The sequence below is a fragment of the Bombus impatiens genome, unplaced genomic scaffold (assembly GCF_000188095.3).
Source record: "Bombus impatiens unplaced genomic scaffold, BIMP_2.2 scf_0463, whole genome shotgun sequence".
Classification (NCBI taxonomy): Eukaryota; Metazoa; Arthropoda; class Insecta; order Hymenoptera; family Apidae; genus Bombus; species Bombus impatiens.
Genome location: NT_176882.1, coordinates 281,939 through 304,598, shown reverse-complemented (window position 1 = coordinate 304,598; position 22,660 = coordinate 281,939). Strand labels below are relative to the sequence as shown.

At 38.7% G+C, this 22,660-nt stretch overlaps 2 protein-coding genes across 9 annotated transcripts in view; both read right to left on the bottom strand.

Annotated features, from left to right (window-relative positions):
- Positions 1 to 55: 55 nt before the first annotated feature.
- LOC100747133 (bestrophin-2) lies at positions 56 to 9,066 on the bottom strand. 2 transcript variants are annotated; one of them, XM_024368520.2, is made up of 9 exons: positions 8,422 to 9,066; positions 4,607 to 4,927; positions 3,811 to 4,144; positions 3,489 to 3,710; positions 2,992 to 3,290; positions 2,872 to 2,901; positions 2,542 to 2,762; positions 2,173 to 2,440; positions 56 to 2,084 (listed from the first exon to the last, which is right to left on the bottom strand). In XM_024368520.2, exons 1-9 carry the CDS (start codon positions 8,490 to 8,492, stop codon positions 1,739 to 1,741), a joined length of 2,112 nt encoding a protein of 703 aa, XP_024224288.1. In that variant the 5' UTR covers positions 8,493 to 9,066; the 3' UTR covers positions 56 to 1,738. The 2 variants fall into 2 exon arrangements, with proteins under 2 accessions (XP_024224288.1, XP_012242675.1); XM_012387252.3 differs by lacking the exon at positions 2,872 to 2,901.
- A 1,739-nt stretch (positions 9,067 to 10,805) lies between these two features.
- The window catches only part of LOC100747014 (probable phospholipid-transporting ATPase VB), a 22,523-nt gene continuing 10,668 nt past the window's right edge, over positions 10,806 to 22,660 (bottom strand). Inside the window, exons 4-18 of one of the 7 annotated variants that reach the window (XR_002946936.2) lie at positions 17,148 to 17,423; positions 16,889 to 17,057; positions 16,397 to 16,750; positions 16,021 to 16,316; positions 15,700 to 15,867; positions 15,323 to 15,620; positions 14,782 to 15,214; positions 14,323 to 14,699; positions 13,958 to 14,245; positions 13,620 to 13,871; positions 13,438 to 13,542; positions 13,104 to 13,291; positions 12,855 to 13,019; positions 11,172 to 12,773; positions 10,806 to 11,104 (exon numbers count right to left, since the gene is read on the bottom strand). Coding sequence is in view for 3 of the 7 variants with exons in the window: in XM_024368512.2 (XP_024224280.1) it covers positions 12,731 to 12,773; positions 12,855 to 13,019; positions 13,104 to 13,291; positions 13,438 to 13,542; positions 13,620 to 13,871; positions 13,958 to 14,245; positions 14,323 to 14,699; positions 14,782 to 15,214; positions 15,323 to 15,620; positions 15,700 to 15,867; positions 16,021 to 16,316; positions 16,397 to 16,750; positions 16,889 to 17,057; positions 17,148 to 17,423 (3,412 nt within the window). In the remaining 4 variants the exon portion in view is untranslated. Of the gene's footprint in view, positions 12,799 to 12,854; positions 13,020 to 13,103; positions 13,292 to 13,437; positions 13,543 to 13,619; positions 13,872 to 13,957; positions 14,246 to 14,322; positions 14,700 to 14,781; positions 15,215 to 15,322; positions 15,621 to 15,699; positions 15,868 to 16,020; positions 16,317 to 16,396; positions 16,751 to 16,888; positions 17,058 to 17,147; positions 17,424 to 22,660 lie in introns of those variants that run through there. The other 6 variants (XR_002946937.2, XR_002946938.2, XR_002946939.2 and 3 more) reach the window with 6 other exon arrangements.

The following is a 22,660-nucleotide window of genomic DNA, read 5'->3' as shown; positions in this document are numbered from 1 at the left end:
ATTTTATTGTAAACTGTCTCTGAGCGTTTTGAAATGAAGAAAATGCATTTGATGTTTGTGATTTACTTTTCTTTATTCAGAAAAAAATCAACTCTTTCTGTGAGAATCCAAGAACATACGTCTTCGATACCGTAATACTGTTGAACGAAACGCTTAGCCATGAGCACCATCAGATTTATTTGCGTTCTGGAATGTAATTCCAAAATGAAAGACACATTCTCTAGCGTGAACTTACGTATAAGCTTTTGTACACGCAAATATTTACACGATATACAGGATATTCACAAATCGTACTTTAACTTCTTGTTAATTCTTCTAAATACATACAAAATTTATTGCTATATTGGCTAGACTCGAAATTTCGCCTAATGGATAGTTACAGAAAGTTTCATTTTTCCTATTTTTTATACATATGTGTATATATAGTATGTTCAAAATGTGTGCGATATTATAAGTACGTACGAACATAAGAAAAATATCAAATTAAATTTATCCTATGGACGTACGATCGTTTCATCGACTTTCTCTCTTAAAATTTAAATTTCTTTGATTTCTGGAATGTGCGTGCTCGAACACGTTGCTGTACAAAAGCACTAACTTTGAGCGTAACATCGATCACATATTATGCAAAGCAATAGGACCGTAAGCTATATAGCGATAAACAAGTGTTAAATACCGCTTTTTGATCGTATAAGAATAGGCACAAGACAGGCACTTTCAATATCTTCGTAATAATTGAAATTCGCAGAGTACAAAGGTTCTTCTTCGTTCCGAATGCCTTCTAACTTTGTCGGAAACTTCTTGTACAAGCGATCAGTTTGCGAAACGTTTTAAAACAAGAAGAACAGAATCGAAACTGTTTTCTCGGTGTTTACATTAATAACTACTTAATTTACAAATTGAAAGTTAAATCATTAACTCTATTTTTTATACCTTTTCTTCTTTACACGTGAGGCAGCTACAATTCATGTTGTAATATTTACTAAATGTAAATATATAAAATTGTATCATTATACTTTAAATCGATGACAACGACTCAATAATTATTGTCAACTTTGATACGTAAAATTTGAAGTGAGAGGTATACCGGTACACGTAGCAAATCCACTGATTAAATACAGCGGTAATAACTTTCGATGTTTGCACTTACGTATGTAATCTTTGGATCTTTTTACACGATCTTTAAGTAATATTTATTAGAAAGCATTGGTCTTCCTTCATACCAATCGCTAAAAATAGAGCACATGAACTTTCGTTTGCTTCAGCGAAATTGGGAATATGTTTACGATATACACAAAATCACAATAGCAATTCAAGCGCAGCAACTTTGTTCATTTTATATATATATGTAAACATGATCATTTAAAATAGCTTTCCCTTTTCATGATGGGAATGTTTCCATTACCTCTATATACTTTCTCAGATTAGGGTCAGTTATTATGATCAAACTCGTAGATCGTTTATCACCAAATATTTCTCTCTACTCCTTCAATCTCATCCTAATAAAAAATCCGTATATACACTAATATTTTAATTATATCTTGAACATGTGAATCAACCTTGTTAGTCGTAAAAGTGATTCCAAAATTCATGTACTTTCCCCGATCATGCGACTGATCGGTAGTCTCTCTATTTAAACATTGTAAAAATCTTTTGTGCATTTATTTCTTTTTAAGTTCTCCTCTAATATCCTGCGCAATTGAAGTTAGACTTCAAAGTAAAGCCACAAATAGTTCCGCTAAAGACGATCGGTTTCGATCGTTTTACTATCATCTCCCTGCGTCATAGACAAACGCGAAGTATTCGCCATGTCTGATAACAGAAGATGTTCATTGTCTATGGAACCTTTCGAATTTCCACTGATTAAGTTATTGCGGCCGCTGGTGCTCCTAGCCAATCTTCGTTCTACCTTATCACGTCTTTGCTTTTCTCTTTCTGTCTTCAATTTTGTAAATTCGTCATCGGAGTTAACGCTAGCGGATGAACTATCGCTGCTTATAAGATCATCCGCAACACTGTCTATGTAGCTGGCTGCTGGTTCGTAAGCAATGCTCGATCGTGCTGACTGTGAAGTACGTTGTGCTCTAAAATCCGAATAATTTCATCGTTTCGATCTCATTTTGCAATATGAAAAAGATAGAAAATAGTTCGTTTAGAAAGAAAATTATCAACCTTGAATCAGACCCGTATCTCCTGTCGTTGACAATCTCCCCGTTACTTCCCCTTAACACACCACCAGTTACAGGAGCGCTACACGAAAATATCTCTCCATTTCGTGAGTGTTCCATACCAGGAACAGCGACGGGAGCACTTGGAGGTGGTGGTCCCGGCGAAAATATGCTCTGCACGTGAGGTCTCTTCTCCGACTTCATCGACGTTAACGTCATCTGTTCGTCCGCTTCTTCCTTGATTACTCCGATCCTCATCGAGCCTCCTCCTGCTATTTAAAATTTTCAGTACATATCAAACATAGTTTGGCCGGAGAAACGGACATATACGTATATACCCGAAGTTTTATGAAAATTTGAAATCTGAACTTACCAACGGCTCTATTTTGTAGCGAAGCGGCCGAACTAGAAGATGCAAGCCTTCCAGGTGTTTTAGTCCCACTTGATGTACCGCCATCTGGTCTATCGTCTTTACTGAATAATCGTTTCAGCACGCTGGTGACGCTGTTGACTCTTGGTAGAGACTCTCCGATGATGCTTGGAGTGGAGCCTCCGCTCATGGTACGGTCCCGATTGCTTACTCTGCTAGCGCTTCTACAAGTAAACATATACTTCCGATTCCATAACCCAATAACCCTCGCATATTTTCAGCACTCGATATCGTAACTTACACAATAGATAGACGTTAAATAAATAATATTACCTCGCTATTTTACCACTCTCGGTTGCGCTCCTGGTTAAGCGTTAGGCATATGAGCGTTTACAAAAAAAACCGTATCGCGTGGAATAAAACATTCAAAAATAGCATCGTTCCAAGACCAACCTTGACATTTTCCCGGTCGCTATGAAGTGTATACCAGACGCGGCGTCGTCGGCCATGTCAGGGCGGAACTTCTGTTGATAGTCCCCTGCCATTTCATCAATCCTGACCGAAGATGGTTGAAGTTCTTGCTGCGCCGCGGATAACTGAATTCTAGCCGTGGATGGCTCCGGATGCTCCTCGCGGAAGGGCTGCGCTGCCGCCGTGTACGGAAGTTCCGCAGGGAAGATCTCGTCCCAATATTGATCGCGGATTAATTCCGGATGCTCGTGGTGCATCTCATCGACGATAAGGTAGCTTACCTTTTACAATACATATGGAATTAGAATACATCAAAGATACATTAACATTTATAAAGCTAACAGTAGCACAATACATACTATACATTTTAAAACGTCTATTATAACGTATGCTATTATATGCATAATTGGATTCATCGTGAAAAGAAAAAATCCATCTCGGAAGGATTGAACACGTGGTATTTTCATTAGACATTATACCTGCAAATTTCTGTCGATTATCCAATTGACTTCAAAATCATCGTCGTCCTCTCCGAACGGATTAATCAAAGTCTCGGCTACTTTCAACCAACCCATATAAAAAAAGAATTGCAGCGTTGTGAATACTGGAAAATACATATCGATGTTCGGCGATGCATCGGTCACCGACTGCCGACCCATCACGCTTGTTAAAAAGTACGTATACACAGCTAACGTAACTACCTACAGAATACGCGAACAGAAAAGGAAATTAAAATTCTTGGTACGATGGATGCACGAATGTTAAATGTACATGGTTCTGGTGCGTGTTGGACGTGCTCACCTGAGTGTAAACTAAAGGAACGCTAATAGTATCATAGTGCATGAGGCTACCGCAGAGGCCGCGAAACTTATTTAACTCGTCTATCAATGTTTTCACGGCGAAGTCGTCACGAATCCGGCCCTCCTTCCTCGCTCTTGTCACAATACTTGACGCCCATACTATCGGTAACCAATGCTTGCTGGGCTTAGGAAACTTTGTGTTCAGACTTTCGAATATGACTAGCTCGTTCTCCAGCAACAAACCCGCCTCTACGAAGTGCTCTAACGTGGGGAATCGTTTCTTCACACGGGGCGAGACCATCGCCAGTACTAGCGTTAAGCAAACGCACACGTACCTGAAATGAAAGAAAAGCAGTTGTCATATATATATATACATATATACATATATGTATCAAGGAAAATTAAATACTTTTTATACCAGTACAAAAGTTCAACTGGATTACTTCTCGCCTTGACTTTAATCGAATCGATTCTTACTGTTCTATCGTGTCACAGTAACGAGCAACGTGCACAGTACCGTGCAAAGATATTAGCTCACTTACCAAATGAAAATTTTTCGCTTTTTTATGGATGTATATAAAAATCGATGAAGCAGTATTTTATGCGAACGACTTTCGCTCTTCCGACAGATACAATTTTTAAATAAACTGAGCTATAATATCTGACAATTTGTTTTTAGTATTCTATACAAGTTATTTCTATTTTCGACTTTCTCTCTTCTTACGACAGACTCTAAATCGTTCCGTGTCTGTTTCGTATCATATTGGCTAAAGACTATTGCACGGTATTTTATGTACCTGACGATAGTTCGGCGCATTAGTCGACCTCTCTCGTCGTTGCCGTGAATAGTGGCTGACACGAAAACCGCGATTGAGTCTGGCCACGGTATCACCATGTATTGATTCCACCACCTGGTCATAACAATACTGACGTAGAAGCCCAGGACGAAAGACAGCGGAATTAGATCGCTGTACGCGTTGCAGTACGCTACTATGGCCGCGAATATCTTCTTCTGTTCTTCGTCCAATATCAGCCGGTAAATACTCGACAGCGAATAATATATGAAGAGGAAAAGTGCTAGGTCCAACCAGACGAGCTTGTACACGCTTGCTCGCCATCTAGAAAACAAACAATACGTAACGCAAGACGTTTTGACAGCCGCTGATTAATTACAAAAAATAAAACGCACTTCTCGAAAGCACTTTCAATTTCTGTGAAAGTGCAATCGATATCTGCGATTTTAGGTCATAGAATCTGTTCAAGACCGTTAGTGTAGTTAGTTCCGAGAAACCATCGCGATAATTCAGTGGATTATTCAACGATTATTATCCGGCAGGTCTCTGTTTAATCACGGAATACATCGTGTGCGTTCCAATGATGAATTACGAGATCCCTTTTTCTTATCTCGAGGAATCTTGACTGTACCGCGCGTTGAGGTCCAAGGAATCTCGCGATCGAACCATCCTTGAGATTGCAAATTGATACCTGGGCGATGAAGTCTCGCACAATTTTCCATTGTTCGCACCTTAGTGGTGAGTAAAGCGTTTACACGCGAGCACGCAATCGTATTACGTTCGACATACAGTTGCTCGCTAAAGTATTTGTACATTTACCATATGGCAACTTGCATGTACGCATGTACGGATATGTTGTACGAAACACTTTGAAAATTAGCACGCTAATGAAACACGTCTGTGGTGATTATATCGATGAAATTTGTTATTAATGTGAAAATATATTTTCAGTAAAGAGATTAGCACAACATGGATAGTTATCTTGAATATATGTAAATGTTAAATGTAGGTATATATAATTCCAGGGAATATCGAGTCTTATTAACAGAATGAACAATTGACTGTCTAAATACGTTCGTGATCTCTGCGAAATATACGCGTACCTGTTCGAGAAAATCGACTTTGAATTTTGGCTCGGTACGCGTGCACTGTATCGCGTCTCGTTATAATGGATCTCACTATAGATCGTTGTCTCGATGGAAAAATTAAAAAAAAAAAATTTTTTTTCTATAATGTCGACCTCTTTTTTCGAGTAGAATCACCCCCTTTCCGCTTGTACCACCAGTTATCAACCACCCTGTATATACAAGTTGCAAGTTATTTATTAGAAGTGCACATTTCGCAGTGCTGAAACTTTAAGTTGGGTTGTCTCCAGGAACTGCTTCGTGATGTTCTTCGCGTACAACTTGCTATTTTCTATTTAATTGTAAGTCGCGTAAGCTACGGAACACTATCGACGAATAAATACCTTATATTCGATCTCGTCTTCTCTTAACCGACACTCAATACAATATCGTGTCAGAACCATAGGCTTGTTCTACTTGTGCGAGACACCCTGTATTGTAGCTTTTAAGGAACGTTAAGACGATCGATATTATTGTCAATATTTCAAGCTTCTCAACATCGTGGTATGTAAGAGACCGTCTAATGTAGACAATCGATATACAGGGTGGTTGGTAACTGGTGATAGAAGCGGAAAGGGGGTGATTCTACGCGAAAAAGAAGTCGAAAATATAGAATAAAATTTTTTTTTAATTTTTCCATCGAGACAACGATCTACAGTGAGATCCGTTATAACGAGACGCGATAAAGTGCACGCGTACCGAGCGAAAATTCAAAGTCGATTTTCTCGAAAACAAAGCCTCGAACGAAAAATTGTTATTCTATATTTTCGACTTCTTTTTTCGCGTAGAATCACCCCCTTTCCGTTTGTATCACCAGTTACCAGCCACCCTGTATTATCGATTTGATTCTCAGATTCTATGCTACGATTATCATATTTTCTCTAAAAAATTGATCAGTATAGTCATAACAGTCCAGTCTCGTCATATTATCAATGAACTTTCAAGATGTTTCGTATAACGTACAATCGTATCTCTACGAGCGTTTGAGTAGTTTCGCAAGCAATTGCACATAACGTGACCCGATAACGACTAAACTGGAGGAAATAAACGCGGGTCGATTCGTAGAATCTCTCTGACGAACTATGGTCTTATTACGGACTTCAAAGACATATAGTTTACAGTCTACGCAATTGTACCTTATTTTCGACGGTGACGCATAATCGAAAATATTCTTGAGCGTGAAACATTTCGTTAAATACGGCTGCAGGATCGTCGGATCGTCGTAAGAGATCTGTTATCGCGATAAACGTTCCGCTAATGAATAAGGTAGAACGACGCTCTATGAATACTAAACGGCGACTAAACCAAGACTCACTCGAGTATCTTTTTCGCGTCGATTTTCCTATACCACGATCGACATTTTAACGAATCTTTCAAGATGAAGAAAATTGGAAGATACAGTAGAAATCCGTTTATCTCGAGTCGTCAGGAAACAAAGAACTCGTACAACCGGAGTTCAATAACATCAGCACGTCTACAAGTAACGTCGTGTTTATATACCTATATGTATGATGTTGGTAGCTTTAAAACGAGAATTCAAATTTGCTCGTGCTATAAACGTGAAAAATAGCCCGTGCTACATTTAGGGAATAAAATCAGTTACACGTAACAATCTGTATTCGTTCTATTTTGCGTTGTATTTAACGTTATTTTCACCGTTGTTGAAAGAGAACCGACGACAAAACATCTTCCAAGGATATTATTTATGCACTGACGTGATAATTAATTCGTTTCTTACTCAATTGCAAAATAAAGGCTCGCGCTCGTAAGTAGCAAGAGTTCAATTAATAGGACATTAAGTCCAATCTCGTGTCACGATAAATACGATTCAGACAAATAGTATCATCGGACAGACAATGGAGTAACTGTAAATACAATATATTACATTCTTCGAAGAGCAAACGAGTAACGCGCGTAATTTAAAGCATGGCTTGCACGTGACGAGCTTCGAACAGTTGAAACACCGCATCCGAGTACGGATATAGCGTAATTGAAATAATAATAGAAAGGTCAACGACCACGGGTCAAGTGAAAAATGGAATAAATCTTCCTCGATACTCTATATACAATTTGTCTTAGAATCAACGAAACAAACGGTTCTCATTGAATAAGAACAATAATCCATTAGACACTAGAAAATAACCGATGGCATATAGAAACGTATAACGTAAATATTGAAAAATGAACGATATGATCTGCCTGCAGGTCTCATCGGTATATGTAAGTAACTAGAATTGTCGAGATGTATCCAACCTTGGTTACGATATTCTCCTTGATATCCTTCACGTACGTACACGTGACGCGTTTTTTCGCGGAACGCTATGACGGAAGAATTGAAAATATTATTCAAACATGATAGCTGATAAATAATCGCGTGCAAAATCAAAAAGAATCGTCGGTAAAGATTACGATCCATTAACAAGCTACGCCTTTGTATCTGAAAATCTTACGTTTATCTATCAAGTACCGATAGTGTACTATCTATGGAGCGTCGAGTGGACACGAATCATTTTCAGCGAAAGAAAATATCAGGGTAACGTATGAAAGTTAAATAGAACGAATGTCGCTGTCAAAATTGACAACGTAAACAGGACAAAGTAAAAATAAACTATAACAGATATAACTTATCAACGGTTTTCTTAACTGCATGCAATAGCGTCGACTGAACGGACGAGCTAAACCTAAACTGCTTACCTTAGGAGTAATTTTAGGAAGCAACCGAGACCTCTGCAGGTAGCGACTTCGGCAGTATAAGTGACTGTCATCTCTCACGATACACCTGCTGTGCTGAGAAACACGGCATAACCAACTGCAGTTCCTTTAGAAGAAGATCTCACCGATATTCTCGCTAGAACGTCGTCTCGCTAAAATCATCTCTTCTGGCACGCGTATCGCATCCTTTTCTTTCACCTTTTTTCCGTCTGACAATTACCACAAGTTATTAATTAAATCGCGTACCACTTTATCTCTGGGTTCTTCTCCCTCGACGATAGACAGACGAACGAGATGGCTGCGAAGGTCATTCTCGATGTGCTTTACGCGTGTCTTGCTGTCTCTTTTTCTCTTCGTCAATCGATTATGTAATTCGTTGCAATCGCACGACACCGAAAACGACGTTACTCGATGAAATTGCTTTTCGTTTGGAATCTTTCACGTGCCAACGTCCTCGCGGTACGCTCTATTAGAAAGAGACGACGACAATCACTATACCAGTTAACGAGGTACAAAATATTTTAACAATTTAACACGATACTTTGTGAGTTACGCGACACACTTTCAATTTACCGCGCTTTCGTTAGTTTTCTTTTCGATTCACTTCTCACATGCTACTCTTCCTCCCTTCCCGGTACGCTCTATTAGGAAGGGACGGCACATATTCACGGAACCCGCCGTTTGAAGGAAAAGAAAAATGGTCGATGCAATCCTACAAATTATGTTGACACTGTATCAAGTCGCCGCGATTTCGCTCCCCTTCTTTCTTCGATAAAAATGGTTATTTTCGTTGAACAAGTAAAATGATTTCGTATAGCATCCCACTGTAACACGTTATCGTTGCTACATGACTATTAAATACCTCGTTGTTACACCTCTAGTCGTTTAGAACTACTATTATCCTTAAGCTGTTAACACAATGGTGCTTGTCGTATGTATTATCGATAATTCACTGGCACTTCACTGGCTCCTTTCATCGAGTCGTTGACAATTCGAACGTCGTTTCCGGTATACGTTCGCGCTCAAGAACACCGATAATACGTTTGAAAAGCTGCCCGGTTGGAGGTAATACCGAAACGTTACGGTTTGTCTTAGTCTTAGCAAGCTCCACAAGTGAGCTTAGAATGCCAGATACGTGGATGAAAGTGGTAATCGGCGCTCGTTATCGATAATTTACTGGTATTAAAAAACAAACACATTTTATAACATCAGTCTTTGATACCAGTCTTATCTCTTTCTTTATATAGAAATCACTTAATAAAAATTCAATAATACACAAAGAACAAAGCGCGTGCTATGTGGTATGTTTGATCATCGCATCACTCATCTTCCAAGTAAAAGGTCACGCGGAAATCGTACGCGATAGACAAGTTTAATCGTTCATTCCGATCTTCCTCAAACACCCGAGGCACACCTCCTATCAAATTGCATTCGTTCGATCACCATATTATTTTCTAAATCTGATCCCCACTAACGATCTATGGCAAATGACCAAGCCTTTGTTCACTTCCGTTCTCGGTGCAATGACTCATTTGCGTTCTATATTTCACAAGCTTTACGCAAGATGCGTTTTCTATCCGTTCCTTGTTAACAGCACATTACAGTAATCGCAATGGTAAGCTTGACTTGTAACCTTGTACGTGGATCGTTATCGCGTTATAGGTAAGTAGTCTGTTATCGTGCCGCCGACCTGCTTTACATTCTTGGTATAGAACTTCTTCGAATAGAAGCATAAAATATTACTTTCCTTACTTTTAGTATGTCCACTGGTTTCTGAATGTTACCATAAGTTTTATCTTTAAAATTAATTCTATTCGTATTCGACATTAAGGTTTCATCTAAAGTACTTTCGACGTCGCTCGCACAGAATCACATAGGGTGTATTTTCGACTTTAGCATAGGGATTTTATTCTGTTTGCACTCGACACCGTGATAAGGTTGTAGATGTCCCTCTACAAGCATCCCTTTATTAGATTAATGGTAGCAGACTGATAAATGTTATCTTTCCAATATTGTGTATGAATTTGTTATATCGCATTAACGGCCATCGTTTCACCTGTATTTCGCGGTTTTTACAAATGAGCGATAAGTTTGCACTAGAATTTTTGGAAACTCGGCTGTTTGATAGAAAAATTGTTAGAATTAGAGCATAAAAGGTCAATTGGTACATGCGATCGATATATTTAGAAAGTGTCAGGTCATTTATACATCTGTGAAAAGCGTGATATTGATCACCACTTTTGATACTACCTTTGAAAGGTTCTAATTTTGTCCTTGTAAACGCAGCGAGCACGTGTATGCGTAGTCATTCTGGAGAAACCAGAATGACGCAGAGGGGAAAGCATGGAACATACATGTGCAACGAATTAATGTTTCTGACGTAGCTCGTTTATTGTATCTACACGCAATGCATTATCAAGCAGGTAACACGAAACAGGATCAGGATTATCACCAGTGTCAACACCACACACGGATGGAAATAAATATTTTTGCTCCGAAATGTAAACAAAATTATTCAATAACGATAAAAATAGTTTTTTTTTAATTCAATCACAACTTAAAGATTCATGATTCACTGTATTTTCACAAAATTCGCATGTTCTTTGTTGACGTAAAGTGATCCTTCTTCTTATCACGTGAGTTGGAAATTTCTCTGTTGACTACTCTAAAAACATGAGATCTTTGTAACACTGAAACGAAACATTTCATTGATTTGATAAAACTGAACTAACGCAGAAGAGATTCGATAACAGAACTGTTTAGGTCAAAAATTTCTGGTACCGTATCTTCGAGCGTTCAGCCGTAATTTCATGACAAAGGAACAGAACGACGCTCAAAAGATCCTTGAGCTCGTCCTACGCCCCACTTTGTCCTTCTACCCTGCGCACGCTTCGTACAACGAAATTCATTTTACGGAATTCGAAGCACAGCTGGTCGTGAGTTTCCCGAGCACTATGCACAATCGCGACCAATCAAGTGCCAAGAGTATCGTACACGCAAACTCTACCTGTCTTTTATAGAAAGAATACTGAATATGTGGCTGAGACTAGTCGTTGCCGCAGCACGCCAAAAGATCCCCCGGAGCCGCACCACTCGCCTTCCAATCCCATCCCCATCATACCTCGTGTTTCCGCATCGACCAGTGGTGCTCATCAACCGTTGAAAAATCACTCTACTGAAATTATGTTTAACCCACTAAAAATTAAATAACATAAAGACGAAGTAAAGGAATAATATGACTATTCCGGAAATAAGACGTAATTAATGAAAATATTCGTATTTCGCGCAAATACATAACTCTGGTGAGTTCGTTCAATATTCCAAATGATAGTCATGTTTGAAAGTGCTATAGAAGCAATCGGAGTTGACTAAATATTTGAAACAGCGTCATCAACAAAATTATGAAAGAACTATGAATTGGAAACTAAAAATGAAGGTGACAATATTCTCGTATTTCACGTTAAAAAATTTTAGGAGACACGAAAGATCTGATATTAAAGAAACGACAAGGTTTATATAACACACAGTTTTACTGGTTATGGCTATGTACACGTAGATTTTTCTTGATCATTTATCAAAATACTATGTTAAGAACGGTAAGGTGTTGTCATGACATCCATTATACACGTTTAATAGAACCTTCATGCTGGCTAATCGTACATACACTTCTAAAATTACAGTACTAGAATTACAAGTGTAAAATTCACATGCATTACACTCGTATGATTAACGTGAATTTGTAACTTATATAATATGAACTTCATAGGAGATAATATACATTTAAACTGTTGTTTACATTCTTATAATCTAGACTCTTTTATATTCGTTTCTAAGAGAACAGTTGTAACCTGAATAAATTATTAATTGATTCCATGTACAACTCGGACACGCGCGTATAAATGAGTCCGAATGAACCTTTTAATCAATTGACATTGATATTACTACTGGATTAAAAGTTTTGGTCCCTAAAAGTCACAGCCATAAAATGCAATAAACAGTAGCAGTCTGGATTTAAGGCCACTCGATGAATAACGAAAACGATCGTGAACGATGATTTCGATGACTCATTTAGTTTCGATAAAGTACAGCATATTTCTGATGAAAAAATGCATATTAAAATTAATAATACATTGCTTGACAATGTTTTACAATCCTTAGGAACAGTACAGCTCGAAATGCAACAAAGGACGTTGATTTTGTCCTAATAATTTTGATGAAACAGCACTGTTAATAGTCTTAATTAATCTTTTTTACAATGTGCCGACAGTCTTATTGGAATTTTTAAGATATGTCATGCAACGATAGTTGTCAACGTATCGTGTTTAGTCCCAGTTCTGAAACATAAAAAATCGGAGAAATCTGTATAATTTAAATAATCCATAATTCATGTCTTACACCTAAAAAGCACGATGTACCTTATAGTAGCATGCTGCGTTGATCGTGACCAACCAGCAATGAAACTATTTTCACTTCTCTCAGCGATTCGTTGTCTATGGCTACCACTTTTTGATGGTGCATTCAACGTGGCACTTTGCATAAAATCGGGAGCTATTGTCGATTTTATGGTTCTACAAAATAACCTAAATACACAATAATAAATGTTGCGTATAATTTAATTTTTAGAATATTTATTGACCGTTAATATATAAGATACAAAGACATACTTAGGCATCAATGCTAGAACACAGGTAAGTAATACTGTAAGCCAGTATGTATATCTCATGATAGCCATTTCCATTACCCAATACGAACATAGGAGACCCATACAATTAACGCAAACTACGTTATAAATTAAACAGAAACCGAAAAATACTCCTAGTGATCCCATTACGGCAAGAAGATGAATTATCGTCTGGAAACGAAATCACATCATATAGCATGTAATATCCAGTGTAATATACATTTATAATGTATATCATATAATATATTATATAATATTTAAATCTATACTTAGATGTTTATATGTTATATGATATATATAATAAAATTTTTATTTACCCAAGATCTAATTTCTATGGCAATATTGGTCAACATAATAACAACAGAACAAGTCATTACAGTTGTTCCAAACTCCCAAATATCAACAGTCGAATCATAGTATACCTAAACAAAATAGTTTCCTTTTCATCATGTCGGTGTATTAACTTATACTATATCACATTTTTTGAGACTATACTAACACCCTCATTAACAAAAAAAATGACGATACTTTGATACAAAGCATCAGCAATGGTTATCCAAAATGTATATGTCTGGTATACGAGTCCAAGGCGTCCTCTTTTGTACAGATGAGGATTAGACAATAAAACACCGGGAGAAGCCACTCGATCATATATGCCTAATACAAGTGGTGGCATAGACGTAAATATTAAATTGTAGAGCATTAGATAAATTTGGTCCATCATGACTGTTCCAGTAAATCCGCAGTATAGCTACAAAAATAGTAAGATATTTTTATACAGGTATTAAAACTAGAGTATTAAAAATGAAGTAGAATGTATAGAAATAGAAACTATACCTGATACCAAAACAGGACGAAAACGATAGTAGCGTTCTCGTAAAAAAAATATAAGATCATTCTAGACAAACGGTCGTAACACCAATGACCATGCAGCAAAAGAAGTCTGCTAAGCATTGAGAATCGTGAAATGGCAAAGTCTGCAGCCATGACAGCTTGTGTACCTTCTTGTCCGGAGATACCAACTCCTACATCTGCGGTTTGAATCATGCTAACATCATTGGCACCATCACCAATTGCCAAAGTCCTCATTCCTAATTGTTCCTTCACTATGCGTACGATATATGCCTGTAACGTATCGTGAAAGTCCATCAAATAATAAATTATAAAATCGAGAATGAAAACAAAAATTAGATTTCTTGTACCTTCTGAAGAGGCGTGGCTCTACAGGCCAATACGCTGGAACACGTTTTCGTTAACTCGAGAAACAATCGAGTTAATCCTGACCGTGGGTCAAGAATAACGGTTAAAGTTTTGCCGTCAACAATGAGCGCACGCTGCTTCGGCCATGGACTGTCTATCCTATGTGCATCATTTTCTGCCGCATCACGATTAAACATTGTAATTCCCCTAATGTTATCCATTCCCTGAACTGTACTTTCTTTACGCGCAGATTCTAAATACCCATGAATTAAGGTTTCAGCAACAGACTTGGATCTTCCTTGCAACCACAGTAATTGCATCGCAGGGGAAAAAAGACGTGCTGAGTACGCAATATTAACTGCGGTTTCTGGTTTGTCTCCTTTCAATATAATATATTCATTAACGATACATTCTAAATCGAAAAATGTCATTTTATTTGCTTGAAATTCAGAAAAGAATACCTGTTAAAACCCAAACTACGATCCCTGCTGCCATAAGAGTACCCATAGTTTCAGGTACTCCAGCTTGAAGTTTATCTTCAATTCCTGTAGCACCTAGTAAAGTCAAATGGCATTCTAGATTCGCGTATGAATCTTTAATGCGCATTTCACGATTTTCCATTGCGAGTTCTGCCTCAGAATGCATTTGACGCCAGTTATCGTATTCTTGCGCTGTCAGAGATTTTTTAGCCACTACCAAAGTTCGAAGACCTTGCCGCGCGTACGATTGAAGATATTGTCGATTTTTTATTGTTGTTATAGAATTTTCATCCTGTGGAGTCAGAGACGATAGAATCGCTGTATCAGCACCCTTGCTATACAGCACTATCTCGTTAGTGATAGGGTGCCGTACCAAAATAGACATACACTTTCTGTTGGAGTCAAATGGCAAAACCTACAATTCCGAGTACGTTTTATCGTAGACAAATTACTTTTAGATCCGTTTTGATTTGCTACGCTCGATAGAAGAATAGAAAAAAGAATTTATTCGTAAAGAACTCACATGAAGAATTTCAAAGGTAAGAATGGATTTATCCGGCAAAGAAACAATTGCGCTACGTGCCGTTCGTTTAAGAAGTTTCACGTTATAAGCACGCGCAGCATTCACCAAAGCGAGCTCGTCCGGACTTTCCGCTTCGTAAATTGCAGCCGCAGGTAACAATTCGTCTCTACTCTTCCCGCTCTCATCGATAACGGGACTCAGCGGAGTGCGTCTCTTGTGTTGCCCGTTTGGAGACAATTTTCTACTTAACAATCCCATTCCTAAACTCGGTATTGACGTCACGTTGAGGAACTTTGGCCTGCAAATACTTATTACTTTAAATACCCGAATACAAAAAAACGATATCGCTAGAAGATAGGTACAAAGTAAATGGTGACCTTGACAATTTATTCGATAGTTTAGTAGAATTATGGAGCACAGATTCTATTTCCACTATCGAAGAAATCGATGACACATTTTCATCGAGACTATTGGTCGGATGAGACAACGCAGATAGAGGAATAATTGGCGAAGGAGTTAAACTTCTGTCTATCATTCTTGTGTATCTGCAATGGTAAACGGTAAATAATTTGTAACAAGGTAATTAACCTAGATATGCCTGAGTTCTTTTAGCAATATTTTCCACACACTAGTGTCCAGTCATCCTTCCGGATGATAGACACGCGTCTAAGTTAACAGAGAGAAAAATATATACAAACCTTCCAGGTTCTTCGCCATTCTTCTGCGGTTCTTCGATCACTCCGCTGGAGTTCATGGTGTCGTAATGTGGTTGAGAATTGACCACGACGGTATTACATATCGCTAATACAATTAGGAATTCTTGCAGATGATGCCTAAATGTACCTATAAGAAGATCTTCCTTCAGTCGCGACGAAGGTATCAAATTCTCACTGTCTCCGCCGTGCGAATAATCCTGTCCTCCCACCACGCAGCGCCTAAATAGCATTTTATTTTCCGTGAGCGTGCCAGTTTTATCAGAGAATATGTACTGCACCTGTTGAAATAAAAAAGAAAAACGGAATAAATATCTGCTTCCTTATCGAGACCGCGCACAAGCTCGATCAGTTTGCTTACCTGACCTAATTCCTCCGTGATATTGAGCGCGCGACATTCAGCCGAGCGTCCCGTCTCCGCGTCATAAAGGGCAATATCGTGTCCGATGTGATAAACCTGGCCCACTTTCGCCATTTCGATAGTGACGTAAAGGCTCAATGGTATCATTACTTGCAGAATGATAACAAACGTCCAGAATGTTAACATACTCTCGTAATTTGGGTCTTGAACGATCGGAATGAATGGGACGGACGTTTGGTCGGAAAAATTTGAAAGCCAAACTCGGCAACCGATGGCGCCTATCACGCATAATACCACTAGAATCGCCACACACCATATAACGTCGCTGTTCATCCGCTTCTCCAATCGTGAACGCTGAAAAAAGAACGCCCTCTCTCGATTTACGCGATCGTGATCAACGATTCAGTTTCCCTCCAAACATTCTTTTACTCTTTTTTCGTATCTTTTAACGATCTATAATTAGATATCTAGATATATCACAAAGATCATTACCTTATATCTAGGGCCGCCGTTGTTAAGCATCGCTTTCGTCTCGTGACCAGCGTATATCACTATGCCTTCGACGAAGTCGGTATTTTTCAATAAACATTGCCTGAGTAAAAGATTTTCCGTAGAAACAGGTACTCTACCACCGTTCGGGTGAACCACGGCACCGTGAAACCTGCAATTTTCATGTTGAACTTTTGCCAATCTCAAACTACAATGTCCTTTGTTAACTTGCCCTCGGAACGAACGCCGAGAGATAGCTCACCGATATATCCTAGTGCTCGGTTGATCGACCTCGATCACGGATCGAAACTTGGCCGGTTGAAATGTGTCCTGCAGATCCACGAATCCTCTGACAACTTGTCGTTCCTTCAGATTAGTCTCACCGTCGAGATTGCACGTATCGAGGTACGCTACGCCCTGAGGATCGCTGCTTCGCAGGAGTAGAACATCGGCTGGTACGAGTTCGTTATTCGAGAGGTGAACCAGGTCACCGACCTTCACGTCTTTCCACGCCACCTTTGCATACCTGTCGTCTTCGCTGCAATCGTGAAACGTGTTCTCCAGAAACGATTCTCTGACGAGTCCAACGAGGGGAGTGACATTTATGAAAGGGAATTTCACGTGCAGCTACATAATTCTCACTTTACGGATTTTATAGACCGGAAATTTTATCTTAAATTGCGCGCGTCCAAGCAGACTAGGGGTCTTTTCTTGAAAAAACACGATGTTTCCTGATATATGTAAAATATTATCTCCTATTACCTCGACACGGCTACCGACGATCCATCGAGCGACGAAGAAAGGAGATAACTTTGCTTCCTTTCTTCGAAGAATCTTCCCCAATTTAAAATTTTTCTTATTTTTAAATACGTAAATCTTTGGTCGGTAAAGTCTTCTCTTATCTATATTTATTATCTGTATATATTCATTTTACACGTTATATGTATACTCTTTCTTATAGAACTCTCGCTCATAACGTTATCTCTAAGGCAGACTCCCGTCTTACGAATTGTCGACTTACGAACGTCGCCAGGAATCAATTACGTGCTTCGTAAAGGCGGTAATTACCTATCGAAGATACGTATCAGCTGTTTGATAATCACGCGCAAGATCCTGTTCCTTTCCTAGCGTAATTACGATACTCAATGAACAGATGAACGTAACAATCTTCGCGATCGACGATGATCGCTGCTATGTATCTAACATTAACCGGATTGTCAACGGCCAGACGTCGATTATTCTTAATTAATTGTCGTCACCGTTTAACGCTTCCAGTCACAAGATGTTCGCTCATTGATAGCGCAAACGGTCGAAGGGAAGAGCTCAAGGAGAAACCCAAATCAGAGAAAGGTCGAACTTCGTTTTACTCGCTCGAGTTACCAATCGCTGATTGAATAGAAGGAAAAATAAATTCGAATATGTACAAATCAATGCTCCGCTCGATTTATTTTTCCATCTTCTCTTCGATGTAGCTAATTTAAGGTTAATTGTACGTATGATACGAAACTGATGTTGTTCGAACGTTCCCAACTTACACGATACATCTTCTATACTTTTTCATAAAACGTGGGGAGAACCATCGTGTTTTTTCATTCATATAACAACCGTTTAGGCTGATTACGTGACAAGACCAATCGTTTCTACAAACTAATACCATCGAATTATAATGGTTTGGATATTGCATTTCTCGTATCGGAAATTATTCATAGAGCGGCGTGAGATTTCTATCGGGAAGGAATTAGTACGCACTTCGACGATGAGATAATTTGTAATAATTGTGGAATAATCTTAGAACGATCGTTGAATAATCGTGGAATAATTTGGAACGTGGGTAGCAGCATAGAGAAGCCACTTCAAGGTCGTTTTCAACTTTTCAAACGGGATATTACATTTTTTCGTTGCCAACGCCATACACTGCGAACTATCAAATCTGACCTAGACTCCACTTAAGGGGTCACCGTTACACGATTTTTGTCTCGTCGTATAAGAATCGTTGATCTGTGTAACCTTTCGTAACTTAATTGGGACTATTTATTGTATACCTACTTCGAGACGTTTCAACCAACCATACGAGTGTCCAAGAAATACATATATCACTTTATTAAAAGGAACGAGAGCGACCAGAGTTAAAACGTTTTCTCGCTCGAATGCAAAATCTGATAGGAACGCTTCCAACCTTAACACCAGCGATGATATTTAAATAGCGAATGTATATATATATATATATATATCGGAGATGAAAGGACATCCGAACTTCCCTTTTGGAATGTTGGAAAAAAACCCCAATCTAGTCCAGACTTTTACTATAGCTATACTTAAGTAATCAAAATAAGAAATAGTTTTAATGTTCTAATCCGACTTTATGACGATGGGCTTGGGCTCGAAGTGACATAGCGGGTCACTGATCGTAGCCACGGTGACGAGGGGCTTGGGCTCGAGGTGACATAGCGGGTCACTGAGCGTAGCCACGGTCACGGGAGGGACGTGTACCTGACAGAGGTATGGAATGATCATATGGCTCTCCTTAAAAACAAAGATTGAGCCGAGAGGTGGGGAGAGGAATATACAGGGTGGTTGGTAACTGGTGGTACAAGCGGAAAGGGGATGATTCTACGCGAAAAAAGAAGTCGAAGATATAGAATAAAAATTTTTTTTTTAATTTTTCCATCGAGACAACGATCTACAGTGAGATCCGTTATAACGAGACGCGATAAAGTGCACGCGTACCGAGCGAAAATTCAAAGTCGATTTTCTCGAAAACAAAGCCTCAAACGAAAAATTGTTGTTCTATATTTTCTATATTATATTTGTTGGTACCACCCTATACAAGGTCAGTTCCACTTGGACTGCGTGTGAGTTCATGCAGATAAGTTTTACTTGCACGTGGAGTCATACGTGTATCACATCGCATTCGTCATCCCGTTGACCGTGGATTCCGCGATGGTAACTTTGAGCGAAGGTTCATCGAACGCCCAAAATTCCAATCTTAATCCGACATATATAGGTAATGAAATATATTAGTATCTATCATGTTTTGTAGCAGGTAATTTAAATTTTAAAATCTGCTTATTTCATAAAAAGATAAAAAGTGCAAGATGTAATTACTGTTAATTCGTCGTTAGCCTGCGTACAGATCTTTGGCCAGAATTCAATCCTGCTACGAATATCTGTATTGTACTTGTGAGCAGCGTACATATTCGCTAAGAAGAAACTTGACTGGCACGTGAGATATTAGACTCGTTTTGTAGTGCGTTTTCTATAGATGAATAATTGGCGGCAACATTATAAGCGACAAAATAAGAGAATTCTACTTTAAATATCAAAAGCGAGCGTTTTAAAAAGAGATCTCTTCGCGAACTGTCATCCTTCGTGAAATTGTCATCCTTGAACCGAATATAATGACACTGGTCGGTATATTAGGTCGTCCGAAAAGTTTCTTTCGTTTTATAAGGAAATAATGGATGCGCAATATCTTTCGTTTTATATTATTTTATCGAATTACCTATGATCCATTTTATTCTATCAAAATAAAGATCACAACGTTCGATAGATTAGATTTCATGTTTGTATAAAGATGCATCGTTGTAAAAGACGTGTCTGTAAGAGGAAGACACCTTTCGGACAACCTAATACTTGCGGAACTAGATAGGCGGATCTAACGTCCGCGAGAACGAAGAAAATGTAAATTCCATCCTTACGAGTTTCGATTACTATTACGGAGAACGACACCGGTTTAACCGTTAAAAACTTGATTCGTCGCCAGATGAAAGCGAACTTAACGCACGCGATTCTTTTCCTTTTATTTCCTCTCTTCACGTGAGTCATAATTTTTTCAAAGCCACTTTTTATAAGACCGCTTTCTTCCAGGACAAGAAGATTTGGCAGATTTACAACAATTAAATAAATTATCCACGTCGGCATCGCAGATGCTTGAATTTCTGTAAATTTCATGAAATTACACCGTCTCGGCGAAGAAAGAAGAAATGGCAACGAAGATCATACTAAGCAGGTTTTTGGAACATCACGTAATCGTAACGTGAATTCAACAGAGTTCGAGTTGATACGAGCCGATTATGTAAAAGAAAATCACAAGCGAAACGTTATTACATTAACGCGATGTTCATTCTAAACGGGTCAATTCGTAATTCGTAATTTAATTCCTGAAATTAAAGGATCCGAAAATAGAGAGTTTGTCGAGCAAGAAATCTCGCACAAAGGTTTTAACAGTTGGACGACAGTTTTATTATCGCACACTGACATTTGAAAATCAATTTACTCGGATTTTAATATATACTGATATACGTATGACAATTGTAAAGAATAAAATCATTGCAGTTCGATTTGTCCAAAATAAATATCGTGCTTATGTTATTAACTACGTATTTCTACCCACGACAAGAAGCCCGACCTATTTGAATTTTTTACGATAACAGAGTGTTGATAAATCGGTCGCGATGACGGCAGCAACTGAGTAGCCTTAGAAATTCTTTTATGCAACACGTCTTCATTATAGATAACGTGCGGTTAGATAATACAACAATTTTACTTTTCCTTTCTATAGTAATTGGGTCTGTAACAAGTACCAGCACGTATGTAACTCTCTTCGCCTCTCTTCGCGAACAATTTAGCATAATTTCCAACATAACGCGCCAACAAACATTTCAATCTTCCGATAGAGATATTTCAAAGGATTCGTTTATTCCTATCGGTCGATCGCGTTATCTAACAGGGGTAAGAAGGTCAGCACAGCGGTTTCTTGTAGTTAAATAGAAGGTTAGTTGTTTTTGCATTTTTTTTTCTCTTTTTGTTTTGTTACCTCATGCATTATGCAAAGGTAAGAATCGTCAATAATAATTTCAAAGTCATCGATGGATATTTGCAAGCGTGTTCGAGCGCTCTAAGTTTCACTAAAATATTTTTCGACAAATTTGTCCTACTTATCAAGCGGTTCGTGAATTCTTTCAGCGGAAGAAGGAATCTCTCGTAACAGTTGCCTCGTGGTTCTGAATTAAGAAAAATATTTAGGCCACCGAAATTCTCTCGAAATTTTTCGTTCGATCGGTTAATTTGTTGGAGCTGTTGCGCGTAACAAAACACGAGGCTCGGTGGGTGCGTGACGCGGGCACGTAACTGTGATACGATACCGATATTCCATGCATTAAATGACGCAATCGATGACATCAGTGACCATTTGACGCCACGATACACCATGGGAAAAGAAAACCTAAATTGTCTGCGACATCGCGAATTGCCCGTTACGACACCTTCGTCCTTCGAACGATCTCAAGAAAATATCTGCGCTAAATATTTTCTAGCTTCTACGTACATTTCCAAGTTTCCTTCGAACGTTGGCTACGTTTCGCGTTTCATTATGCGCAAGGTGATGGGGCTTCGTGAAAACAGCGTCATTAGAGGGTATCGTTAGAGCATCGAAAGAGAAACGTAAGGACACCGGTGGTCTCGCGAGGAACCCGCCGGAAATTTGGAAAAAATTCAACATTTTCGCGAACTTGTTCGAAAAGCCCGACTTCGACGATTACTAAAATATGTTGTAAAGCTCGATATTTTTAGCAACTTTCTTTCTCTACATATAACCAGCGGTTGGCCTTAGTTTTCGAGCTGTACGGAAAAACATCCAGACGCAGCCTTGTTTTAGCTTTAGTTCTCAGGCTAGGTTGGAGTGATAGTAATATTAATGACGCGAGGTGGCCGGCCCTGCGAATCCCCTTATCGGCACAATTTAATATAAACAATGCTGGCCGGCCGCCGCACGGC

Coding starts and splice junctions, on each gene's coding strand:
- LOC100747133 (XM_024368520.2), bottom strand. CDS start 8,492: ATGACAGTCACTTATACTGCCGAAGTCGCTACCTGCAGAGGTCTCGGT. Junction 2,902..2,991: donor GCGACCGGGAAAATGTCAAG/GTTGGTCTTGGA, acceptor ACGCTTAACCAG/GAGCGCAACCGAGAGTGGTA. Junction 2,763..2,871: donor GAGAGTGGTAAAATAGCGAG/GTAATATTATTT, acceptor GTTTACTTGTAG/AAGCGCTAGCAGAGTAAGCA.